This window comes from Callithrix jacchus, chromosome 14 (assembly GCF_049354715.1).
Source record: "Callithrix jacchus isolate 240 chromosome 14, calJac240_pri, whole genome shotgun sequence".
In the NCBI taxonomy this organism is placed as follows: domain Eukaryota; kingdom Metazoa; phylum Chordata; class Mammalia; order Primates; family Cebidae; genus Callithrix; species Callithrix jacchus.
This window is the reverse complement of record NC_133515.1, coordinates 50,728,461-50,748,385: the sequence shown is the minus strand read 5'-3', so window position 1 is coordinate 50,748,385 and position 19,925 is coordinate 50,728,461. Positions and strand designations below refer to the sequence as shown.

The 19,925-nt window shown below is 37.7% G+C and overlaps 1 protein-coding gene across 33 annotated transcripts in view; it reads right to left on the bottom strand.

The window, feature by feature from the left end:
* Nucleotides 1-19,925, bottom strand: part of WDPCP (WD repeat containing planar cell polarity effector) — a 559,060-nt gene that overhangs the window by 225,953 nt on the left and 313,182 nt on the right. For all 33 annotated transcript variants that reach the window (XR_013526575.1, XR_013526576.1, XM_035272444.3 and 30 more), the window contains one exon: nucleotides 8,417-8,480. Coding sequence is in view for 31 of the 33 variants with exons in the window: in XM_035272444.3 (XP_035128335.1) it covers nucleotides 8,417-8,480 (64 nt within the window). In the remaining 2 variants the exon portion in view is untranslated. The remainder of the gene's footprint in view (nucleotides 1-8,416; nucleotides 8,481-19,925) is intronic.

The window sequence follows — 19,925 nt, the reverse complement described above, 5'->3', positions numbered from 1 at the left end:
CAGATGACATGATTGTAATTTAGAAAGCCTCACCGTCTCAGCCCAAAATCTCCTTAAGCTGATAAGCAACTTCAGCAAAGTCTCAGGATATAAAATTGATGTGCAAAAATCACAAGCATTCCTGTACACCAATAATAAACAGAGAGCAAACCATAAGTGAAATCCCATTCACCAATTGCTACAAAGGGAATAAATACCTAGGAATACAACTTACGAGGTATGTTAAGGACCTCTTCAAGGAGAACTACAAACCACTGCTCAAGGAAATAAGAGAAGACACAAACAAATGGAAAAACATTCCATACTCACAGATACAAAGAATCAATATGAAAATGGCCATACTGTGCAACATAATTTATAGATTCAATGCTTTCCCCATCAAGCTACCATTGACTTTCTTCACAAAATTAGAAAAAACTACTTTAAATTTCATCTGGAACCAATAAAGAGCCCACATAGCCAAGACAATCCTAAGCAAAAAGAACAAAGCTGGAGGCATCACACTGCCTGACTTCAAACTATACTACAAGGCTACAGTAACCAGAACAGCATGGTGCTGGTTCCAAAACAGAGATATAGACCAATGAAACAGAACAGAGGCCTCAGAAATATCACCACACATCTACAACATCTGATCTCTGACAATCCTAACAAAAACAAGCAATGGGAAAAGGATTCCATATTTAAGAAATGGTGTTGGGAAAACTGGCTAGCCATGTGCAGAAAACTTAAACTGGACCCCTTTCTTATACCTTATACAAAAATTAACATAAAATGGATTAAGGACTTAAATGTAAGGCCTAAAACCATAAAAACCCTAAAAGAAAACCTATGCAATACAACTTAGTCATGGGCAAAGACTTCATGACTAAAACACCAAAGCAATTGCAACAAAAGCCAAAATTGACAAATGGAACCTACTTAAACTACAGAGCTTCTGGACAGCAAAAGAAACTACCATCAGAGTGAACAGGCAACCTACAAAGCGGGAGAAAATTTTTGCAATCTATCCATCTTGACAAATGGCTAATATCCAGAATCTACAAAGAACTTAAATTCACAAGGAAAAAAACCAAAGCCATCAAAAAGTGGGCAAAGTATATGAACAGATACTTCTCAAAAGAACACATTTGTGTGGCCAACAAACTTGTGAAAAAAGCTCATCATTACTGTTCATTAGAGAAATGCAAATCAAAACCACAGTCAGAATGGTGATCATTAAAAAGTCAGGAAACAACAGATACTGAAGAGGATGTTGAGAAACAGGAATGCTTTTACACTGTTGGTGGGAGTGTAAATTAGTTCAAACACTGTGGAAGACAGTGTGGCAATTACTCAAGAATCTAAATCTAGAAATAACCTTTTGACCCAGCAATCCCATTACTAGGTATATACCCAAAGGATTATAAATTGTTCTATTATAAAGACACATGTACATGTATGTTTATTGCAGCACTGTTCACAATTCAAAGACTTGAAACCAACCTGAATGCCCATCAGTGTTAGATTAGATAAAGAAAATGTGACACATATACACCACGGAATACTATGCAGACATAAAAGAGGATGAGTTCATGTTCTTTGCAGGGACATGAATGAAGTTGGAAACCATCATTCTCAGCAAACTAACACAGGAACAGAAAATGAAATATTGCATGTTCTCACTCAGAAGTGGGAGATGAACAATGAGAACACATGGACACAGGGATGGAACATCATGCATGGGGAGTTTTCTGGGGGTAGGGAGCTAGGAGCAGTATAGCATTAGGAGAAATACCTAATGCAGATGACAGGTTGATTGTTGCAGCAAACCTCCATGGCACGTGTATACCTAGGTAACAAACCTGCATATTCTGCACATGTATCCCAGAACTTAAAGTATAATTTTTAAAATGTGGTATATATACACCATGAAATACTATTCGCCTATAAAAAAGAATGACATCATGTCCTTTGCAGCAATATGGATGGAGTTTAAGAACATTTTCTTAAGTGAAGTAACTCAGGAAATCAACCACCACATATTTGCCCTTATAAATGTGAGCTAAACATTGGGTACACATGGACATAACAAGGGAAATAACAGACATTGGGGTCTCCAAAGTTGGTAGAGTTTTAAGGATTAAAAATTTACCTACTGTATACAATGTTTTGATGAATACCCATCCAAACAGTTGGATGATACCCATCATCCAAATCTTTACTAGTGGATGATGGGTACACCACAAGCCCAAAGCCTACCATTACTCAGTGTATCCATGTAACAAACCTGCAAGTGTACTTCTGAATGTAAAATTAAAAAAATTAAAAGATAGCATATACTAATGCAAATTTCAATACAGCAAGAAAAATAACAATAATTAACATTTATATACCAGACACCAAATTATCAAATATTTTATAAAAACTGACAGAAGCTGGGTACAGTGATGCATGCCTGTAATCCCAGCTACTTGGGAGGTTGATGTGGCAGTATTGCATAAGCCCAGAGTTCAAGTCCAGTCTGGCAACATAGTGAGAACCTGTCTCTTAAAAATAAACCAAATAGAATTGAAATAAGAAACAGTATACAGTAATAGTTGGAGGCTTCAATACCCTACACTTAATAATTGCTCGAAAACCAGACAGAAGGAAATAGAGGACTTAACACAATAAATCAACTTGTTGTACAGACAAATACAAAATACCCTACCCCGAAAATACACATTCTTCCCATGTGTATATAAGACATTTTCTAGGATAAATTAAGTTTCAATAGATTTAAAAAGATAGCTATCAAAGTATCTTTTCCCATCACAATGGGATGAAGTTATAAATTAATAATAGAAGGAAAACAAAAAAACCCCACAGATTTCTGGAAATTATGTAAATAGCACACTCAGACAACTAACGGATTAAAAGAAAAATCTGTTAGTTGTCTGAGTGTGCTATTTATATAATTTATAAAAAAGGGAAATTAGAAAATTCTTAGAGGCAAAAGTGAAAACACAACATATCAAACTTACATGACACAGTGAAAATAATGGTAAAAGAGATATTTATACTTATAAAGGATTATAGTAAAAAGCAAGATCTCAAATCAACAACCTAAGATTACAATTTAAGAAACTAGAAAAAGAAAAAAAAAAAAAACCACACCCAGAGGAAGAAAAGGAAATAATAAATATTAGAGCAAAGATCAACAAAATAGAGAGTAGAAAAACAGTGGAAGAAAATAACCCAAAAATTGTTATTAGAAAAGAATCAACAAAATTGACAAACATTTAGCTAATTACCTAAAAAAAAAAAAAAAAACCTAGAGAAATCTGAAATTACTAAACTCAGAAATGAAAGTAGGAACATTATTACTAATTCTATAGAAATAAAAAGGATAAGATAGTACTATGAAAAATTTTATGGCAACAAATTAGCTAACTAGGTGAAATAAATTATTAGAAACACAAAGCCTACTAAAAATAAATCAGAAAGTAATAGACAATCTAAATAGACTGAGAAATAATAAGAAGATTGAATCAGTAATAAAAAATTCCCTGCCAAAGAAAAGCTCTACCTCTGATAGCTTCACTGGTGAATTATGCCAAACACTTAAAGAGAAAATAATATCAATTCCTAACTCATTCTATAAGGCCAGTATTACCCTACTACCAAAGTTGGACAATAACAATACAAAAATAAAAATAAAACCACAGACCAATTTCCCTCATCAATATTAATGCATAAATCCTCAACAAAATACTAGCAAACTGAACTCAGCAGCATATTAGTAAGATTATATATCATGACCAAGTAAGATTTATTCTGGGAATGCATGAACGGTTCAACGTATGAAAATTAATTAACATGATATACCTTGAATAGAATGAAGGTAGACAAACCCACATAATCATCCCAATTGAGGTAGAAAAAGCATTTGACAAAATTCAACATCCTTTCACGATAAAACCCTCAACAATCTAGGTTAGAAGAAAACTAACTCAACAATAAATTCTATATACCAAAAAAAACCACCATTAATCAAACTCAACTGTGAAATACTCAAAAGCTTTTCCTCTAAGATCAGCAACAAGACAAACATGCCCACTTTTACCACATCTATTCAATGCAATACTGGAAGTTGGATTGGAGGATTTAATATTGTTAGGCTGTTAATTTTACCCAAAGTGACCAACAGACGCAATGCAATTATATCAAAATTCCAATTTCTTTTATGCAGAAATATAAAACCATCCTTAAATATACATGGGTCCCAAGGGACCCCAGATATCCAAAATAATCTTGAAAAAGAAGAATGAAGTTGGAGGACCCATACTTCCTGATTTCAAAACTTAATACAAAACTACTGTAAACAAAACAATGTGGTGTGGCACAAAGACAGACATATAGACCACTGGAATAAAAAAGAAAGTCTGCAAATAAACTCTCTCATATATGGTCACATGATTTTTGATAAAGCTATCAAGACAAGCTTACCAAAACACTCTGCTACTACCTGCTTAAGATTGCGTGTCTCTGGACACCTTAGTCCAATGTATTCTTTCACTCACAGAAAAAAAGACTGAACATTTTTCTGTATGTTTACCTGTCATCTTATTTTGTGACTTGCCTTCTTCTTATTTTGTGATGTGCCTGATTGTAACTCTTGCTACCTTTTTATTGGGGTGTTTTACTTCTTACTTCTTATTGGTTCTGTATATTAGGTACATTAGCCCTTTGTATGGCATATGGTGAGTCTGTTGAACCAACGTAAGTTATTGAAACTTTGCCCCACTGATTTGAAATGCTACTTTTACTGTACAGTAAATTAATATATATGCAAATGAATCTAGTTCTAGGCAATATACCACAGTGATTAGGAGTATGGACTCTGAAACTAGGCTGCCATAATTCAATTCCAACCTCTCAAGAAGAGACTACTTGGTTGTAAACACTCAAATATCAATAATTACCTAAATTCCAGCATTGTTAATCTGACAAATACATAAATAATATAAAATGAAGTACTATCTAAATATTTGAAAAGTGAATATAAAATAATATACCAGAAACTCTAGTTATTAAGTCATTACAATATGCTAGACACTTCATATATATTATTAATTAATTTGATACTTAAAACACACTAGGGATTTATGTATTATCATCACCACAGGCTATAAAATGAAAGCAAACATACTTAGGTAAATTACACAAAATTATGCAACTAGTAACTGAGAGAGCTCAGAGTTTAATCAACAGTCCCTAAATATAAGAATATTACTATGAGGATGCTGAACCTGAGGAAATGGGCCTGAAAGAACCTATCTCTTTGTTTACTTTACACTTGTACCTAGGAGCCTTGTCTCATTAAAGTTTATTTTCTACAGTGCAGCCTAAGTGATCATACTCTAAACAAGGAATCAGCAAATGGTGACTTGTCATCCAAATTCAACCCAAACTAAGAATGGTTTTTGGAAAAGAAATCACAAGAACAGTTTTACGTGACACTTGAAAATTATATTCAAATTTCAATGTCTATATATAAAGTTTTATTATCCAAACTTATTTGTGTATGTATTGACTATGCCTGCTTTTGCTCTATAACGGCAGAGTTAAATAGATGCAACAGAGCCCATATGGCTTGTAAAAAGTCTAAAATATTTGCAACACTTAGACATGGCTCATGCCTGTAATGTTAGCTCCTTTGGAGGCTAAGATAGGAGGATTGCTTGAGTCTAGGAGTTCAAGGTTATAGTAAGCTATGATCACACTACTGCATTCCAGCCTAGGTGAAAAACTGAGACAAGAAAGAAAAGAAACAGGAAGGAAGGAAGGAAGGAAGGAAGGAAGGAAGGAAGGAAGGAAGGAAGGAAGGAAGGAAGGAGGGAAGGGAGGGCAGGCAGGAAATAAGGAAGGAAGGAAGGGAGGGAGGGAGGGAGGGAAATAAGGAAGGAAGGAAGGAAGGAAGGGCAGGAAATAAAGAAGGAAGGAAGGACAGGAAACAAGGAAGAAAGGAAGGGAAGTAAGGAAGGAACAAAGGAAGGAAGGAAAGTAGGGAGGGAGGGAGGGAGAGAGGGAGGGAAAGGCAGGAAGGCCTGCCTAAAGTATTTGCTTACCTGGACCTTTATAGGAAAAGTTTTCTAGCAAATATATTGATAATATCACTCTTCTGTTCAAAATGATTTAGAAAATTCCTGTTGCCTTTGAGATAAATTCTAACTCTTTTATATGAAATGTAAGCCCCTTTAGTCTCTCTGCTTTGTAGCCCTATCAACTTTCTTGTCATGTTGTATGTCTTGTAACTTTTTACTACTGATAATATGCTAATGCAAAATGCACTATTTTCAGGTTAACTGATACAGTTTGTGTGATCCCATTGTGATTCATATGTTATTATTTTTAGTCTTTTAGGAAAAGATATCTCAGAGGTAGAAAATCATGTATAAGTAGGAATAATCTTGTTTATTTTATAAGCTTTTAATTTCAAAAAAGGTAATATTTTCCAATCTGTAGTCTATAGAACTCTGGCTAGATGAAATTTAGATAGTAAGAATCAATCTATTAAAAGAATAAATTCTTTTAGACAATTTCTACATGGAACCTTAAATGTATATATTAGATAGATGAGCTTAAATAGAATTTTGAGGCTTTAATGCTCTCAATATTTTGAGCTTCTGTAAAGCAGACCTTCGGGCTATAAAGCTATGTATGAAGAGTAACAATGCAGCATTCTAAATAGTGACTGTTTGCTTTTTGAATAAAAAGGATAGTAAAACCATTTCTATACTTCTCTTATTTTAGATTTTCATCTTTTATGTGTAAAAATCCTCATGGGTTAGGGTTAGCCTATCAATAGAAAGGCTTTAGATGAAGGAGATTTTATATTGGACACTTTATACTGTTATTGGCTAAACTAAGACTAAAAGCTGAAAAAGGTTAAGATTTGAGAAAAGTTTAGAAGGTGCCTTTCATGATTATGCTTATAAATTAATAATTACATTAGATATTACATAACATAATACCTTGAGAGACAAATTTTACCAGGCACCAAACATTTAAATATTTATCTCTTTAGATCTTCTCTTGGCTAGAAAAAGATTGAAACTATCAACCTAAAAAATAAAGAAATATGGAGAAAATCTACTTTTATTGGGGTAAGTGGCAAAGATGAAAAGGTAGAGATAAGGAAAAAAGTCAATGGGGCTGGAAAATCTAAACAGTGCAATTAATTTTCTGACACTGTGATCTTTGCATGTATAGATTTTGATGAAAATAATAAAATCTTCCCTCAATATAATATGCCTGCTCAACTAGATATCACAAAATGCAGATCATGAATAATAGAATATTCATACTTTTTAAAGTAATTACTTTTTCATGATCCATAAAAGTATAATTGAATGACGTACATTTAGAATTTAAATATCAAACTTAATCCAAAGATGACTGATCTAATGTGATGAATGCATAATATCTAAAACATCAAAGCTTAAACTATAAAATGTCTTCATTGTGCACAAGATTCAAGAAAACCACCTTCTAGAAGTATTTCTTGCTTTCAAGAAGCTTTTGCTCTATTGTTTCTGTGACAACAATGAAATTGCTGTCTAACAATATCTAAACCATCCCAGCTTAATTTAAACTACACAGTGTCTTCATTGTACAAAAGATTCAGGTAAAAGCGCCTTCTAGAAGTATTTCTTCTTTCAAGGAGCTTTTGCTCTATTATTTCTGTGAAAACAATGAAGTTGCTGTCTAACAGAATATGCTGGGAAACTAGGAAAGGACTCTTAATTTGTTCATTTGATCTCAACGTGGCTCTGTGGTGCAAGACCTTTTAAAACAGAAACCTGATATAGAGTACAAGGATTCATAAGAAACTGGTCAGTGTTACTGTTGTGCAGCTAATAAATGGGAGGGCCAGAATGTACCTGATTTTGACCTCTTGGATACACTTTGTACTATGGTTACTTTAAAAATATATGTGAGAACATTCAAACTTTGTTACTCTACACTGAAATCTAAGAGACAAACTAAGCACATTCAAGATCTGTGGGACATGTTTTGCCCTATGTCCTGGATTCTATAGCTTTATTTCAGAGACTGGATTAGAAAGATATTTAAGCTTATTAGATAGATAGGTGTCATCCCCTTGTATCAAGGAACATGAAGAGAAAAGTTCAAGAATTATAAATTCTTAGAAAACATAAAAGATCCGTTGGACTCAGCAAGGAAAATGTCAACAAATCAAAGATACTAGATACTAGATGGCTACTGACCAGTTTCACAAAAGCAAACCTGCAAGTCCAGATGGAATAATGCTTTCCCACCATGTGTCTAAGACTGCAAATGACACTAATCCTTTTTAATGGTCACAAAAGCTGACAACTTACTCAGCCTTAGAACTGAAGGCACAATATCATCTCTGAAAATGACTCACCATAAACAGGTCACGAGCACCAATGTCAACAGCTAGGAGAAATGCCTTTTCAAACCTCTCGTATCTATAAAGCAGAAAAAAATGTTATGTTAGTTGTTAACAAGAATATAAAAAAGGAAAGAGCTGTTTACTTAACATATTTGTGTGATACTGTCATTGTCCTTTTGATTGGAAAAATATTTTCAAACAGAAGGAATTTGGCTTACTAGGATCTTCCATATGTGAAAAGTTGTCACATTTAGGAGGGGCTGAGGTACAGAGCCTGTGGAGGCCTTACTTTGAAGAATAAACATAACCCCAAGTAGACACTGCTGACTATGACAGCTTAGAAAACATGCTGCCTCTTCTTATTAGTCCTTCTCAGCTACAGAAATCAAACGGCAATTTTGTTTATTTTGTGAATGAAGAGTGTCTTGTACTAGAAAGTTTATTGATTCATTATATATTCAGTGGAGGTTGGATATACTAAGGAAGAGGTCAGAGGATTAGCAAATTGTACAATTTGTCCTTGCATTTACTGCAGTGTTGCATTTGTCCCCATTCCATTGTAACTATTCTGGCAATACTAATTATCCATCTTCTTTTTTCATTTCTTTTTTAATACATGGCCTCACTCTGTCACCCAGGCTGAAGTGCAGTGGTGCAATCATGGCTCACTGTAGCCTTGACCTCCTAGGCTCAGGTGATGCTGCTACCTCAGTCTCCCAAGTAACTGGGACTGCAGGCGTGCGCCAATATACCCAGCTAATTTTTTGTATTTTTCATAGAGATGGGGTTTTTGCCACGTTCCTCAGGCTGGTCTCAAACTCCTGGGCTCAAGCAAACCATCAATCTCAGCATCTCAAAAGTGCCGAGATTACAGGCATGAGCCATTGTCATCCATCTTCTTAGGATCAAACTTAAAGGTAAATTCTCATCTTGTGTGTCCTTTCAGTCCTATCTAATTCCACAAACAGCCCTTCCTTGAAACCCTTTCCTACCTTGGCTTGCCCTACTTTCCTTACATTTTTGTTTTCCCTTCCTTAGATTGTGTTCTTCTCAGTCTCCTTTGCTGGTTCATTTTTCTCTGCCTCCCCGTGAAATCAGTTTTCTATGATCTTTTTTTTTTTTTTGCCAATCAGTTTGAGCTTATGAGGTTGCTCAGGTTAGCCTTGAACTGATGACCTCGCCTTCACAAGCGCCATGACCTCCGGTGGGAGCCACTTTGGACCCCTGATCTTCTTTTATTTTACCCACTCTCTCCAATCTCCTCAATAACCTTATCACTCCCAGGGCATTGTTAATCAATTATCAGTGGCTTACAAATCTACATCTCTGGGATCCATATCTTCCCTGAGCTCCAAATTATTATTTCAAGGCATCTCAAAGCTAACATGTCTAACACGTTCACTGAAACATCAATTTGGCAATCATATAGGGGAAACAGAAATTGGAGAGAGTGAAATTAAGGGGGTTAAGTTAGGATGTGCTCTTCTTTCTAGGTGAGAGGTAATGATAGACAGTAGACAATAGATGGTAATGATACATAGTAAAATAAAAAAACTGGCAGCCTGATGAAACAAATAGCAAAAGGAGACTCCTAACTAGATTGTTTATAGAATATAGAACTTTGTTAAAGTATATTAAAGTACATCATAGGACTTATGAAAGGAAAGTAAGTGAATACCAAGGGGGTCATATTCTCAATAAAAAAATAACCAATTAAGCAAAATCCCTTGATAGAATCATAGTGAGGACTCCTCAGTAGACAGCAAATAAGGTGGGAAAACAGGGCAGAACTACTTACAGGGCCATCCCCTTAGGAGATGAGTCTGAATAAAACTCAAGTTAAAGGTGATAAGCTCAGACTGCTGATTAAGCCAAGAACAAGTGCTAAACCCAAGAATTCTGATTAAGCTAGGGGCTAAAAGAGACCCAGGTTAGTAGTGCCCCTAACTTTCACAGAAACAAACAAATAAATTCATGTCTGGATTAAAGCCCTTCTAATAGAGGCCCTCAATTATTAACATAAATGAAAATCAAACAAGTACGAGTTCACAATCAATGATCATCAAAAACACAAGAAAATGAGAGACTATAACTAAAAATTAGAAAAATAACTAATTTAGATCTCCAAGGATTTCAGATAATTGAATTGTTAAAGTAGGCATATAAAATAATTCAATATAAAATATTTGAAGAAAGAAATGAGGGAGTAATAAAAATCAGCATGTAATATCATACAATAAAGAATAATCAGGTTAATATTTTAAAGAATAAAATAGAACTTTTAGAAATAAAAGAATTAATAACTGAAGTTAAATAATTAGACACTTTTTTTTTTTAACTGGGTCTTGCTCTTTCACCCAGGCTGGAGTGCAGTGGCTTGATTATAGCTCTCTATGGCCTCAACCTTTTAAGTACCTCAAGTCTCTTAGGAAACCTTGAATCTCCTAAATAGCTGTGACTGTATACAAGCATGTGCCATGTGCTGGGATAATACTTTTTTTTTGTAGAAGTGAGGTCTCATTATGTTGCCCAAGCTGGATTCAAATCCATCGGCTGGAGTGATCTTCCTGCCTCGGCCTCCCAAAGTGCTGGGACAATAGGTGTGAGCCCGACTGTGTTCAGTCAATTTGACACATTTGAAGAAAGAAACGGTGAAGTAAAAGTGCATAAATTATGTATAAGTCAGGAACTACTCGGAATGTTACACAGAGAAAATACAGATTAAAAATATAAAGAGAGGCTAAGCAAATTAGAGAATATGAAAAAGTCTAATATGACTACACAGGGATGCCTAAGTTAATGGATAGGCATTTCTAGACATGATAAATGATATGAGAAAATCAGCACAAAAGAAACAATGTATATCAGGCAGGATAAATAAAAACGATATTTAAAATATTCACATTTGTAATGGAAATGCAGAACTGAACAAAAAATTAAAACTAGGCCAGGCAAGATGGCTCATGCCTGTAATCCCAGCACTTTGGGAGGCTGAGGTGGGTGGAGCACCTGTATCAGTCTGGCCAACATGGTGAAACCCCATCTCTACTTAAAGAAAAAAAAGAAAAATTAGCTGGGCGTGGTGGCGGGTGCCTGTTATCCCAGCTACTCAGGAAGCTGAGGCAGGAAAATCACTTGAACCTGGGAGGCAGAGGTTTGAGTAAGCTGAGATCATGCCACTGCACTCCAGCCTGGGCAAGAAGAGTAAAACGTGGTCTCAAAAAAAAGAAAAAAAAAAAGAAAGAAAGAAAATTTATATGGAACCAGAAAGAAAGCCTGAATACCCAAAGCAATTCTAAGCAAAAAGAACAAAGTTGGAGGCATCAGATTATACACTTCAGATTCCCACAAAGCTACAGTAAACAAAACAGCATGGTAATGGTACAAAAACAAACACATTAACCAATGGAACAGATTAAAGAACTTAGTAAAAAAGCCAAACACCTGCAATCGACCTTCTGATCTTTGACAAGGTAGACAATAGCAGCAATGGGAAAAATGACTTCTTATTTAATAAATGGTGCTAGAATAATTGGATAGTCATATACAGATGACTGAACTAGGCCCCTTCCTTTCAATATATAAAAAAATCAATTCAAGATGAATTACAGACTTAAATATAAAATCTTAGAAGAAAACCTAGGAAACATAATTAGGGACATAGCCCTGGCAAAGATGTCATGACAAAGACTCCACAAGCAATTGCAAGAAAAACAAAAAATTGATGAATGGGAAGACCTAATTAAACTAAAGAGCTTCTGCGGCCAGGTGTGGTAGCTCAGGCCAGTAATCCCAGCACTTTGGGAGGCCAAGCAGGGTGGATCATGAGGTCAGGAGTTCGAGACCAGCCTGGCCAAAATGGTGATACCCCGTCTCTACTAAAAATACAAATACTAGCCAGGCATGGTCACGGGCCTCCTGTAATCCCAGCTATTTGGCAGGCTATGACAGAGAATTGCTTGAACCCGGGAGGTGGAGGTTGCAGTGAGCCAAGATCACACCACTGCACTCTAGCCTGGGTGACAGAGTGAGACTCTGTCTCAAAAAGAAAACAACGTCCCGACTCAAGATGGCGCTGTGAGAACAACCCAGGATTGGAGTTCTTGTTGTGTCTGCGGAGAGGTGAGTCTGAGCTGCATTTCCAGACTGATCTTTGTTGCTCACGGAACGGGGAAATTCCCAAGTGAAGAGGAGACGCGGGACGCCAGGCAGATATTCCGCCTGGCGAAGCCAGCAGCCGGGGTGGCGGCGGCCGGCACTACCCAGCGCTCCCCACAGGGCGCACTTGTCCGGGTGTCCCGTTGAACCGGCAACTGGAGATGTGAGAGGGCTGGACTTGAGACTGAGCTAGACTTGAACAGTGGGCCAGCCCAGGGGATTGCAGGAACAGAGCGTTAGGATTGGCCCAGTGGGACGAACAAAACTGCGATTTCAAACAAGCCCCGTGCAGACGGCCCGAGACGCTCTGAGGGGGAGGGGCGGCCACCATTACCGAGGTAACCCGCCCCAACTGAGATACACGCCCATTGCTGACGCAGCCAGCCGTTGCTGAGGCAACCCGTCCCTACTGAGATACACGCCCACTGCTGACGCAGTCTGCCGTCGCCGAGGCAACCCGCTACAACAGAGAGACTCCGCCGCAGGGCATGGCGGAGAACAGCAGAACAGCGGAGCCAGGGCGAGCCTCACAACAGCAGGGCGGAGCCTCGGCAGGCAAACAGTGGCTAGTCTGCATCCTAGCTGGGCAGGACCTCAACGGACATCCAAAAATAAAGCCCAAACCCCTCAACACAGAGCATTTGAGAAAAAAAAGGGTTTTTTTAATGAGCTCTGTTGCAGCAGAATCAAACATAGCAGCCTAACAGCCCTGAATGAACAACACAGCTCACAGCTCAGCAATTAAACCCCTATAAAGTACAAACTGTCTCCTCAAGCAGCTCCCTGACCCCTCTATATCCAAAAGACTGACATTAGGCAGGCACCATCCTGGGACAAAGATAGCAGAAAAAGAAACTGGTAGCACCCTCGCTGTGCCACATCTGCTAGAGGTGCACCCCAGACAAGCAGGGTCTGGAGTGGACCTCAGCACTCGTACAGCGAAGGGGCTAGACCGGTAGAAGGAAAACCAAGCAACAGAAATACTTCATCATCAACATTCAGGGTGTACACTCAGAGACCCAATCGAAAAGTCAGCAACTACGCAGACGACCAGTGGACAAATCCGCAAAATGGGAAGAAACCAGCGCAAAAAGGAGGAAAACACCCGAAACCAGAACACATCGCCTCCTAGAAAGGACCAAAACTCCTCACCAGCAAGGGAACAAAGCTGGACGGAGAATGACTGTGACGAAATGACGGAATTAGACTTCAGAAGATGGATAATGAGAAACTTTGGTGAGCTAAAAGATCATGTATTAAATCAATGCAAAGAAACTAAGAACCTTGAGAAAAGATTTGAAAAAAGATTCGAGGAAATGATAACAAGAATGGATAACTTAGAGAGGAATATGAATGAATTAAAGGAGCTGAGAAACACAATACGAGAACTTCGCGAAGCATGCACAAGTTTCAATAGCCGAATTGACCAAGCAGAAGAAAGAATATATGAAGTCGAAGACCAACTCAATGAAATAAAACGAGAAACCAAGATTAGAGAAAAAAAGGCAAAAAGGAATGAACAAAGTCTCCAAGAAATGTGGGACTATGTGAAAAGACCTAACCTACGTTTGATAGGTGTACCAGAAGGGGACGAAGAGAATGAATCCAAGCTGGAAAATACTCTTCAGGACATCATCCAGGAAAATTTCCCCCACCTAGCAAGACGGGCCAACACTCAATTGCAGGAAATTCAGAGAACACCACAAAGATATTCTGCAAGAAGAGCAACCCCAAGGCACATAATCGTCAGATTCAATAGGGTTGAAATAAAGGAGAGAATACTAAGGGCAGCCAGAGAGAAAGGTCGGGTCACCCACAAAGGGAAGCCCATCAGACTCACAGCAGATCTCTCGGCAGAAACACTACAAGCCAGAAGAGAGTGGGGGCCAATATTCAACATTCTTAAAGAAAAGAACTTTCAACCCAGAATTTCATATCCAGCCAAACTGAGCTTCAGAAGTGAAGGAAAAATAAAATCCTTTGCGAACAAGCAAGTACTCAGAGATTTTGTCACCACCAGGCCTGCTTTACAAGAGCTCCTAAAAGAGGCACTACACATAGAAAGGATCAACCAGTACCAGCCATTCCAAAATCACACTGAAGGCTAAAGAGCATCAACATAATGAAGAATCTACAACAACTAACAGGCAAAACAGCCACTTAGCATCAAAATGGCAGTATCAAATTCACACATAACAATATTAACCCTAAATGTAAATGGACTAAATGCACCAATCAAAAGACACAGACTGGCAAATTGGATAAAAAGCCAAAACCCATCAGTGTGCTGTATCCAGGAAACCCATCTCACATGCAAGGATACACAAAGACTCAAAATAAAGGGATGGAGGAAGATTTACCAAGCAAATGGAAAGCAAAAAAAAGCAGGAGTTGCAATTCTCATCTCCGATAAAATAGACTTTAAAGCAACAAAGATCAAAAGAGACAAAGAAGGCCATTACATAATGGTAAAAGGATCGATACAACAAGAAGAGCTAACGATCCTAAACATATATGGACCCAATGCAGGAGCACCCAGATACATAAGGCAAGTTCTTAAGGACTTACAAAAGGACTTAGACTCCCACACAATAATAGTGGGAGACTTTAACACTCCACTGTCAATACTAGACAGATCAACCAGACAAAAAATCAACAAGGATATCCAGGGCTTGAACTCAGACCTGGAGCAAGCAAACCTGATAGACATTTACAGAACTCTCCACCCCAAATCCACAGAATACACATTCTTCTCAGCACCACATCACACCTACTCTAAAATTGACCACATAATTGGAAGTAAAGCACTGCTCAACAAATGCAAAACAACTGAAATCATAACAAACAGCCTCTCAGACCATAGTGCAATCAAGTTAGAACTCAGAATTCAGAAACAGACCCAGAACCACACAGCTTCATGGAAACTGAACAACTGGCTCTTGAATGTTGACTGGGTAAACAACGAAATGAAGGCAGAAATAAAGAAGTTCTTCAAAACCAATGAGAACGAAGACACAACGTGCCAGAACCTCTGGGACACATTTAAAGCAGTCTCTAGAGGAAAGTATATAGCAATAAGTGCCCATATGAGGAGAATGGAGAGGTCCAAAATGACACCCTATCGTCAAAATTGAAAGAGCTAGAGGACCAAGACCAAAAAAACTCAAAACCCAGCAGAAGACAAGAAATAACTAAGATCAGAGCTGAGCTGAAGGAGATTGAGACACGAAAAACCCTTCAAAAAATCAATAAATCCAAGAGCTGGTTTTTTGAAAAGATCAACAAAATAGACAGACCACTAGCCAGATTGATTAAAAAGAAAAGAGAGAACAACCAAATAGATGCAATAAAAAATGATAAAGGGGAAATCACCACAGATTCCACAGAAATTCAAACCATCATCAGAGAATATTACAAACAACTCTATGCGCATAAACTAGTAAACCTGGAAGAAATGGACAAATTCCTGGATTCCTGTGTCCTCCCAAGCCTAAACCAGGAGGAAGCTGAAACTATGAATAGACCAATAACAAGGTCTGAAGTTGAGGCAGCAATTAAGAGCCTACCACACAAAAAAAGCCCAGGTCCAGACGGGTTCACAGCCGAATTCTACCAGACACACAAGGAAGAGCTGGCACCATTTCTTCTAAAACTATTTCAAACAATCCAAAAAGAGGGAATCCTTCCCAAGTCATTTTATGAGACCAACATCATTCTGATACCAAAACCCGGCAGACACCCAACAAGAAAAGAAAACTTCAGGCCAATATCCATGATGAACATAGATGCAAAAATCTTCAATAAAATATTGGCAAGCCGATTGCAACAGCAAATCCAAAAACTTATTCATCATGATCAAGTAGGATTCATCCCGGGGATGGCAAGTCTATCAATGTAATTCACCACATAAACAGAACCAAAAACAAAAACCACATGATTATCTCAATTGACGCAGAGAAGGCATTTGACAAAATTCAACAGCCCTTTATGCTAAAAACCCTCAATAAACTTGGTATCGATGGAACGTATCTCAAAGTAATAAAAGCTATTTATGACAAACCAACAGCCAATATCATACTGAATGGGCAAAAACTGGAAGCATTCCCTTTGAAATCTGGCACTAGACAAGGATGCCCTCTTTCACCACTCCTATTCAATATAGTACTGGAAGTTCTAGCCAGAGCAATCAGGCAAGAAAAAGAAATAAAGGGTATTCAAATAGGAAAGGTGGAAGCCAAATTGTCTCTATTTGCAGACGACATGATAGTATACCTAGAAGACCCCATTGCCTCAGCCCAAAAACTCCTGAAACTGATAAGCAACTTCAGCAAAGTCTCAGGATATAAAATCAATGTGCAAAAATCACAAGCATTCGTCTACACCAATAACAGACTTAAAGAAAGCCAAATCAAGAGCGAACTGCCATTCGCAATTGCTACAAAAAGAATAAAATACCTTGGAATACAACTCACAAGGAACGTAAGAGACCTCTTCAAGGAGAACTACAAACCACTGCTCAACGAAATCAGAGAGGACACAAACAGATGGAGAAACATTCCATGTTCATGGTTAGGAAGAATTAATATCGTGAAAATGGCTATACTGCCCAAAGTAATTTACAGAATCAACGCTATCCCCATCAAGCTACCATTGACTTTCTTCACAGAACTGGAAAAAACCACCATGAACTTCATATGGAACCAAAAGAGAGCCCGCATAGCCAAGTCAATTCTAAGCAAAAAGAACACAGCGGGGGGCATCACACTACCGGATTTCAAACTATACTACAAGGCTACAGTAATCAAAACAGCATGGTACTGGTACCAAAACAGAGATATAGACCAATGGAAGAAAACAGAGGCACTGGAGGCAACACAACATACATACAACTATACAATCTTTGATAAACCTGACAAAAACAAGCAATGGGGAAAGGATTCCATGTTTAACAAATGGTGTTGGGAAAACTGGCTAGCCATGTGCAGAAAGCAGAAACTGGACCCCTTCCTGACACCTTACACTAAAATTAACTCCAGATGGATTAAAGACTTAAACATAAGACTTGGCACCATAAAAACCCTAGAAGAAAATCTAGGCAAAACTATCCAGGACATAGGAGTAGGCAAGGACTTCATGAACAAAACACCAAAAGCATTGGCAACAAAAGCCAAAATAGACAAATGGGACCTAATCAAACTCCACAGCTTCTGCACGGCAAAAGAAACAGTCACTAGAGTGGATCGGCAACCAACAGAATGGGAAAAAATTTTTGCAGTTTACCCATCTGACAAAGGGCTGATATCCAGAATTTACAAAGAACTCAAACAGATTTACAGGAAAAAAACAAAGAAGCCCATTCAAAAGTGGGCAAAGGATATGAACAGATACTTTACGAAAGAAGACATATATAAGGCCAACAATCATATGAAAAAATGCTCATCGTCACTGATCATCAGAGAGATGCAAATCAAAACCACATTGAGATACCATCTCACGCCAGTTAGAATGGCGATCATTAAAAAATCTGGAGACAACAGATGCTGGAGAGGATGTGGAGAAAAAGGAACACTTTTACACTGTTGGTGGGAGTGTAAATTAGTTCAACCATTGTGGAAGACGGTGTGGCGATTCCTCAAGGCCTTAGAAATAGAAATTCCATTTGACCCAGCAATCCCATTACTGGGTATATATCCAAAAGACTATAAATCGTTCTACTATAAGGACACATGTACACGAATGTTCATTGCAGCACTGTTTACAATAGCAAAGACCTGGAATCAACCCAAATGCCCATTGATAATAGACTGGATTGGAAAAATGTGGCACATATACACCATGGAATATTATGCAGCAATCAGAAATGATGAGTTTGTGTCGTTTGTAGGGACATGGATGAATCTGGAGAACTTCATCCTCAGCAAACTGACACAAGAACAGAAAATGAAACACCGCATATTCTCACTCATAGGTGGGAGATGAAAAATGAGAACACATGGACACAGAAAGGGGAGTACTAAACACTGGGGTCTATGGGGGGGAAAAGGGGTGGGCCAGTGGGAGGGGGAGGTGGGGAGGGATAGCCTGGGGAGAAAAGCCAAATGTGGGTGAAGGGGAGAAGAAAAGAAAGCACACTGCCATGTGTGTACCTACGCAACTGTCTTGCATGCTCTGCTCATGTACCCCAAAACCTATAATCCAATAAAAAATTAAAAAAAAAAAAAAAAAAAGAAAACAACAACAACAAAAAGCTTCTGCATAGCAAAAGAAACTATCAAGAAAGTAAACAGACAACCTACAGAATGGGAGAAATATTCACCAACTACGCATTTGACAAAAATCTAATATCCAGAAACTATACAGAAGTTAAACAAATTAACAGGCAAAAAACTTACAACCCCATTAAAAAATGGGCAAAGGATATGAACAGATACTTCTCAAAGTAAGACAAACACTCAGCCAACAAGCATATGGGAAAATCACTGATTATGAGAGAAGTATGAATCAAAACCACAATGAAACACCATCTCATTCCACTCAGAATGGCTATTATTAAAAAGTCAAAAAACAGCAGATGCTGACAAGGCTGCAGAGAAAAACAAAAACATATATGCTGCTGGTAGCAATGTAAATTACTTCTGCCACTGTGGAAAGCAGTTTGGAGATTTTTCAAAGATCTTAAAACAGAACTGTTATTCAACCCAGCAATCCCATTATTGTGTATATACCCAAAGGAATATAAATTGTACTACCATAAAGATGTGATGTGTATGTTCATTACAGTACTATTCACAACCGAAAAGACATACAATCAACCTAGATGCCTATCAATGGTTGACAGGATAAAGAAAATTGGTATATATACACCATGGAATACCATGTAGTCATACCAAAGAAAGAGATCATGTCATTTGCAGCAACACTGGTGGAGTTGCTGGCCACTACCCTAAAATAATGAATGACACGCAATTTACCTTTGTAATAAACCGGCTGATGTACCCTTGAACCTAAAAGTGCAAGAAACAAAAATAACTTATACATAAAATTTAAAAAAAGAAAAAGCTGCCAGAGAGAAGATATATCCTCTACAAAGGAGCTACAAATAGACTGACCCTAGACTTCTTATTGGCAAGAACAGGAGGTAAAAAACAGTGAGAAACTATCTTCAAATTACGGAGCAAAAATAAGCATCATGTCTCTGACCAGAGACTCCTCCAATTTGTCAATTTTTGTTTTTGTTACAATTGCTTGGGAAGTCTTTGTCATGATGTCTTTGCCAAGGCCTATGTCCAGAACAATATTTCCTGGGTTTTCTTCCAAGTTTTTTTTATAGTTTTAGGTTTTACATTTCAGTCTCTAATCCATC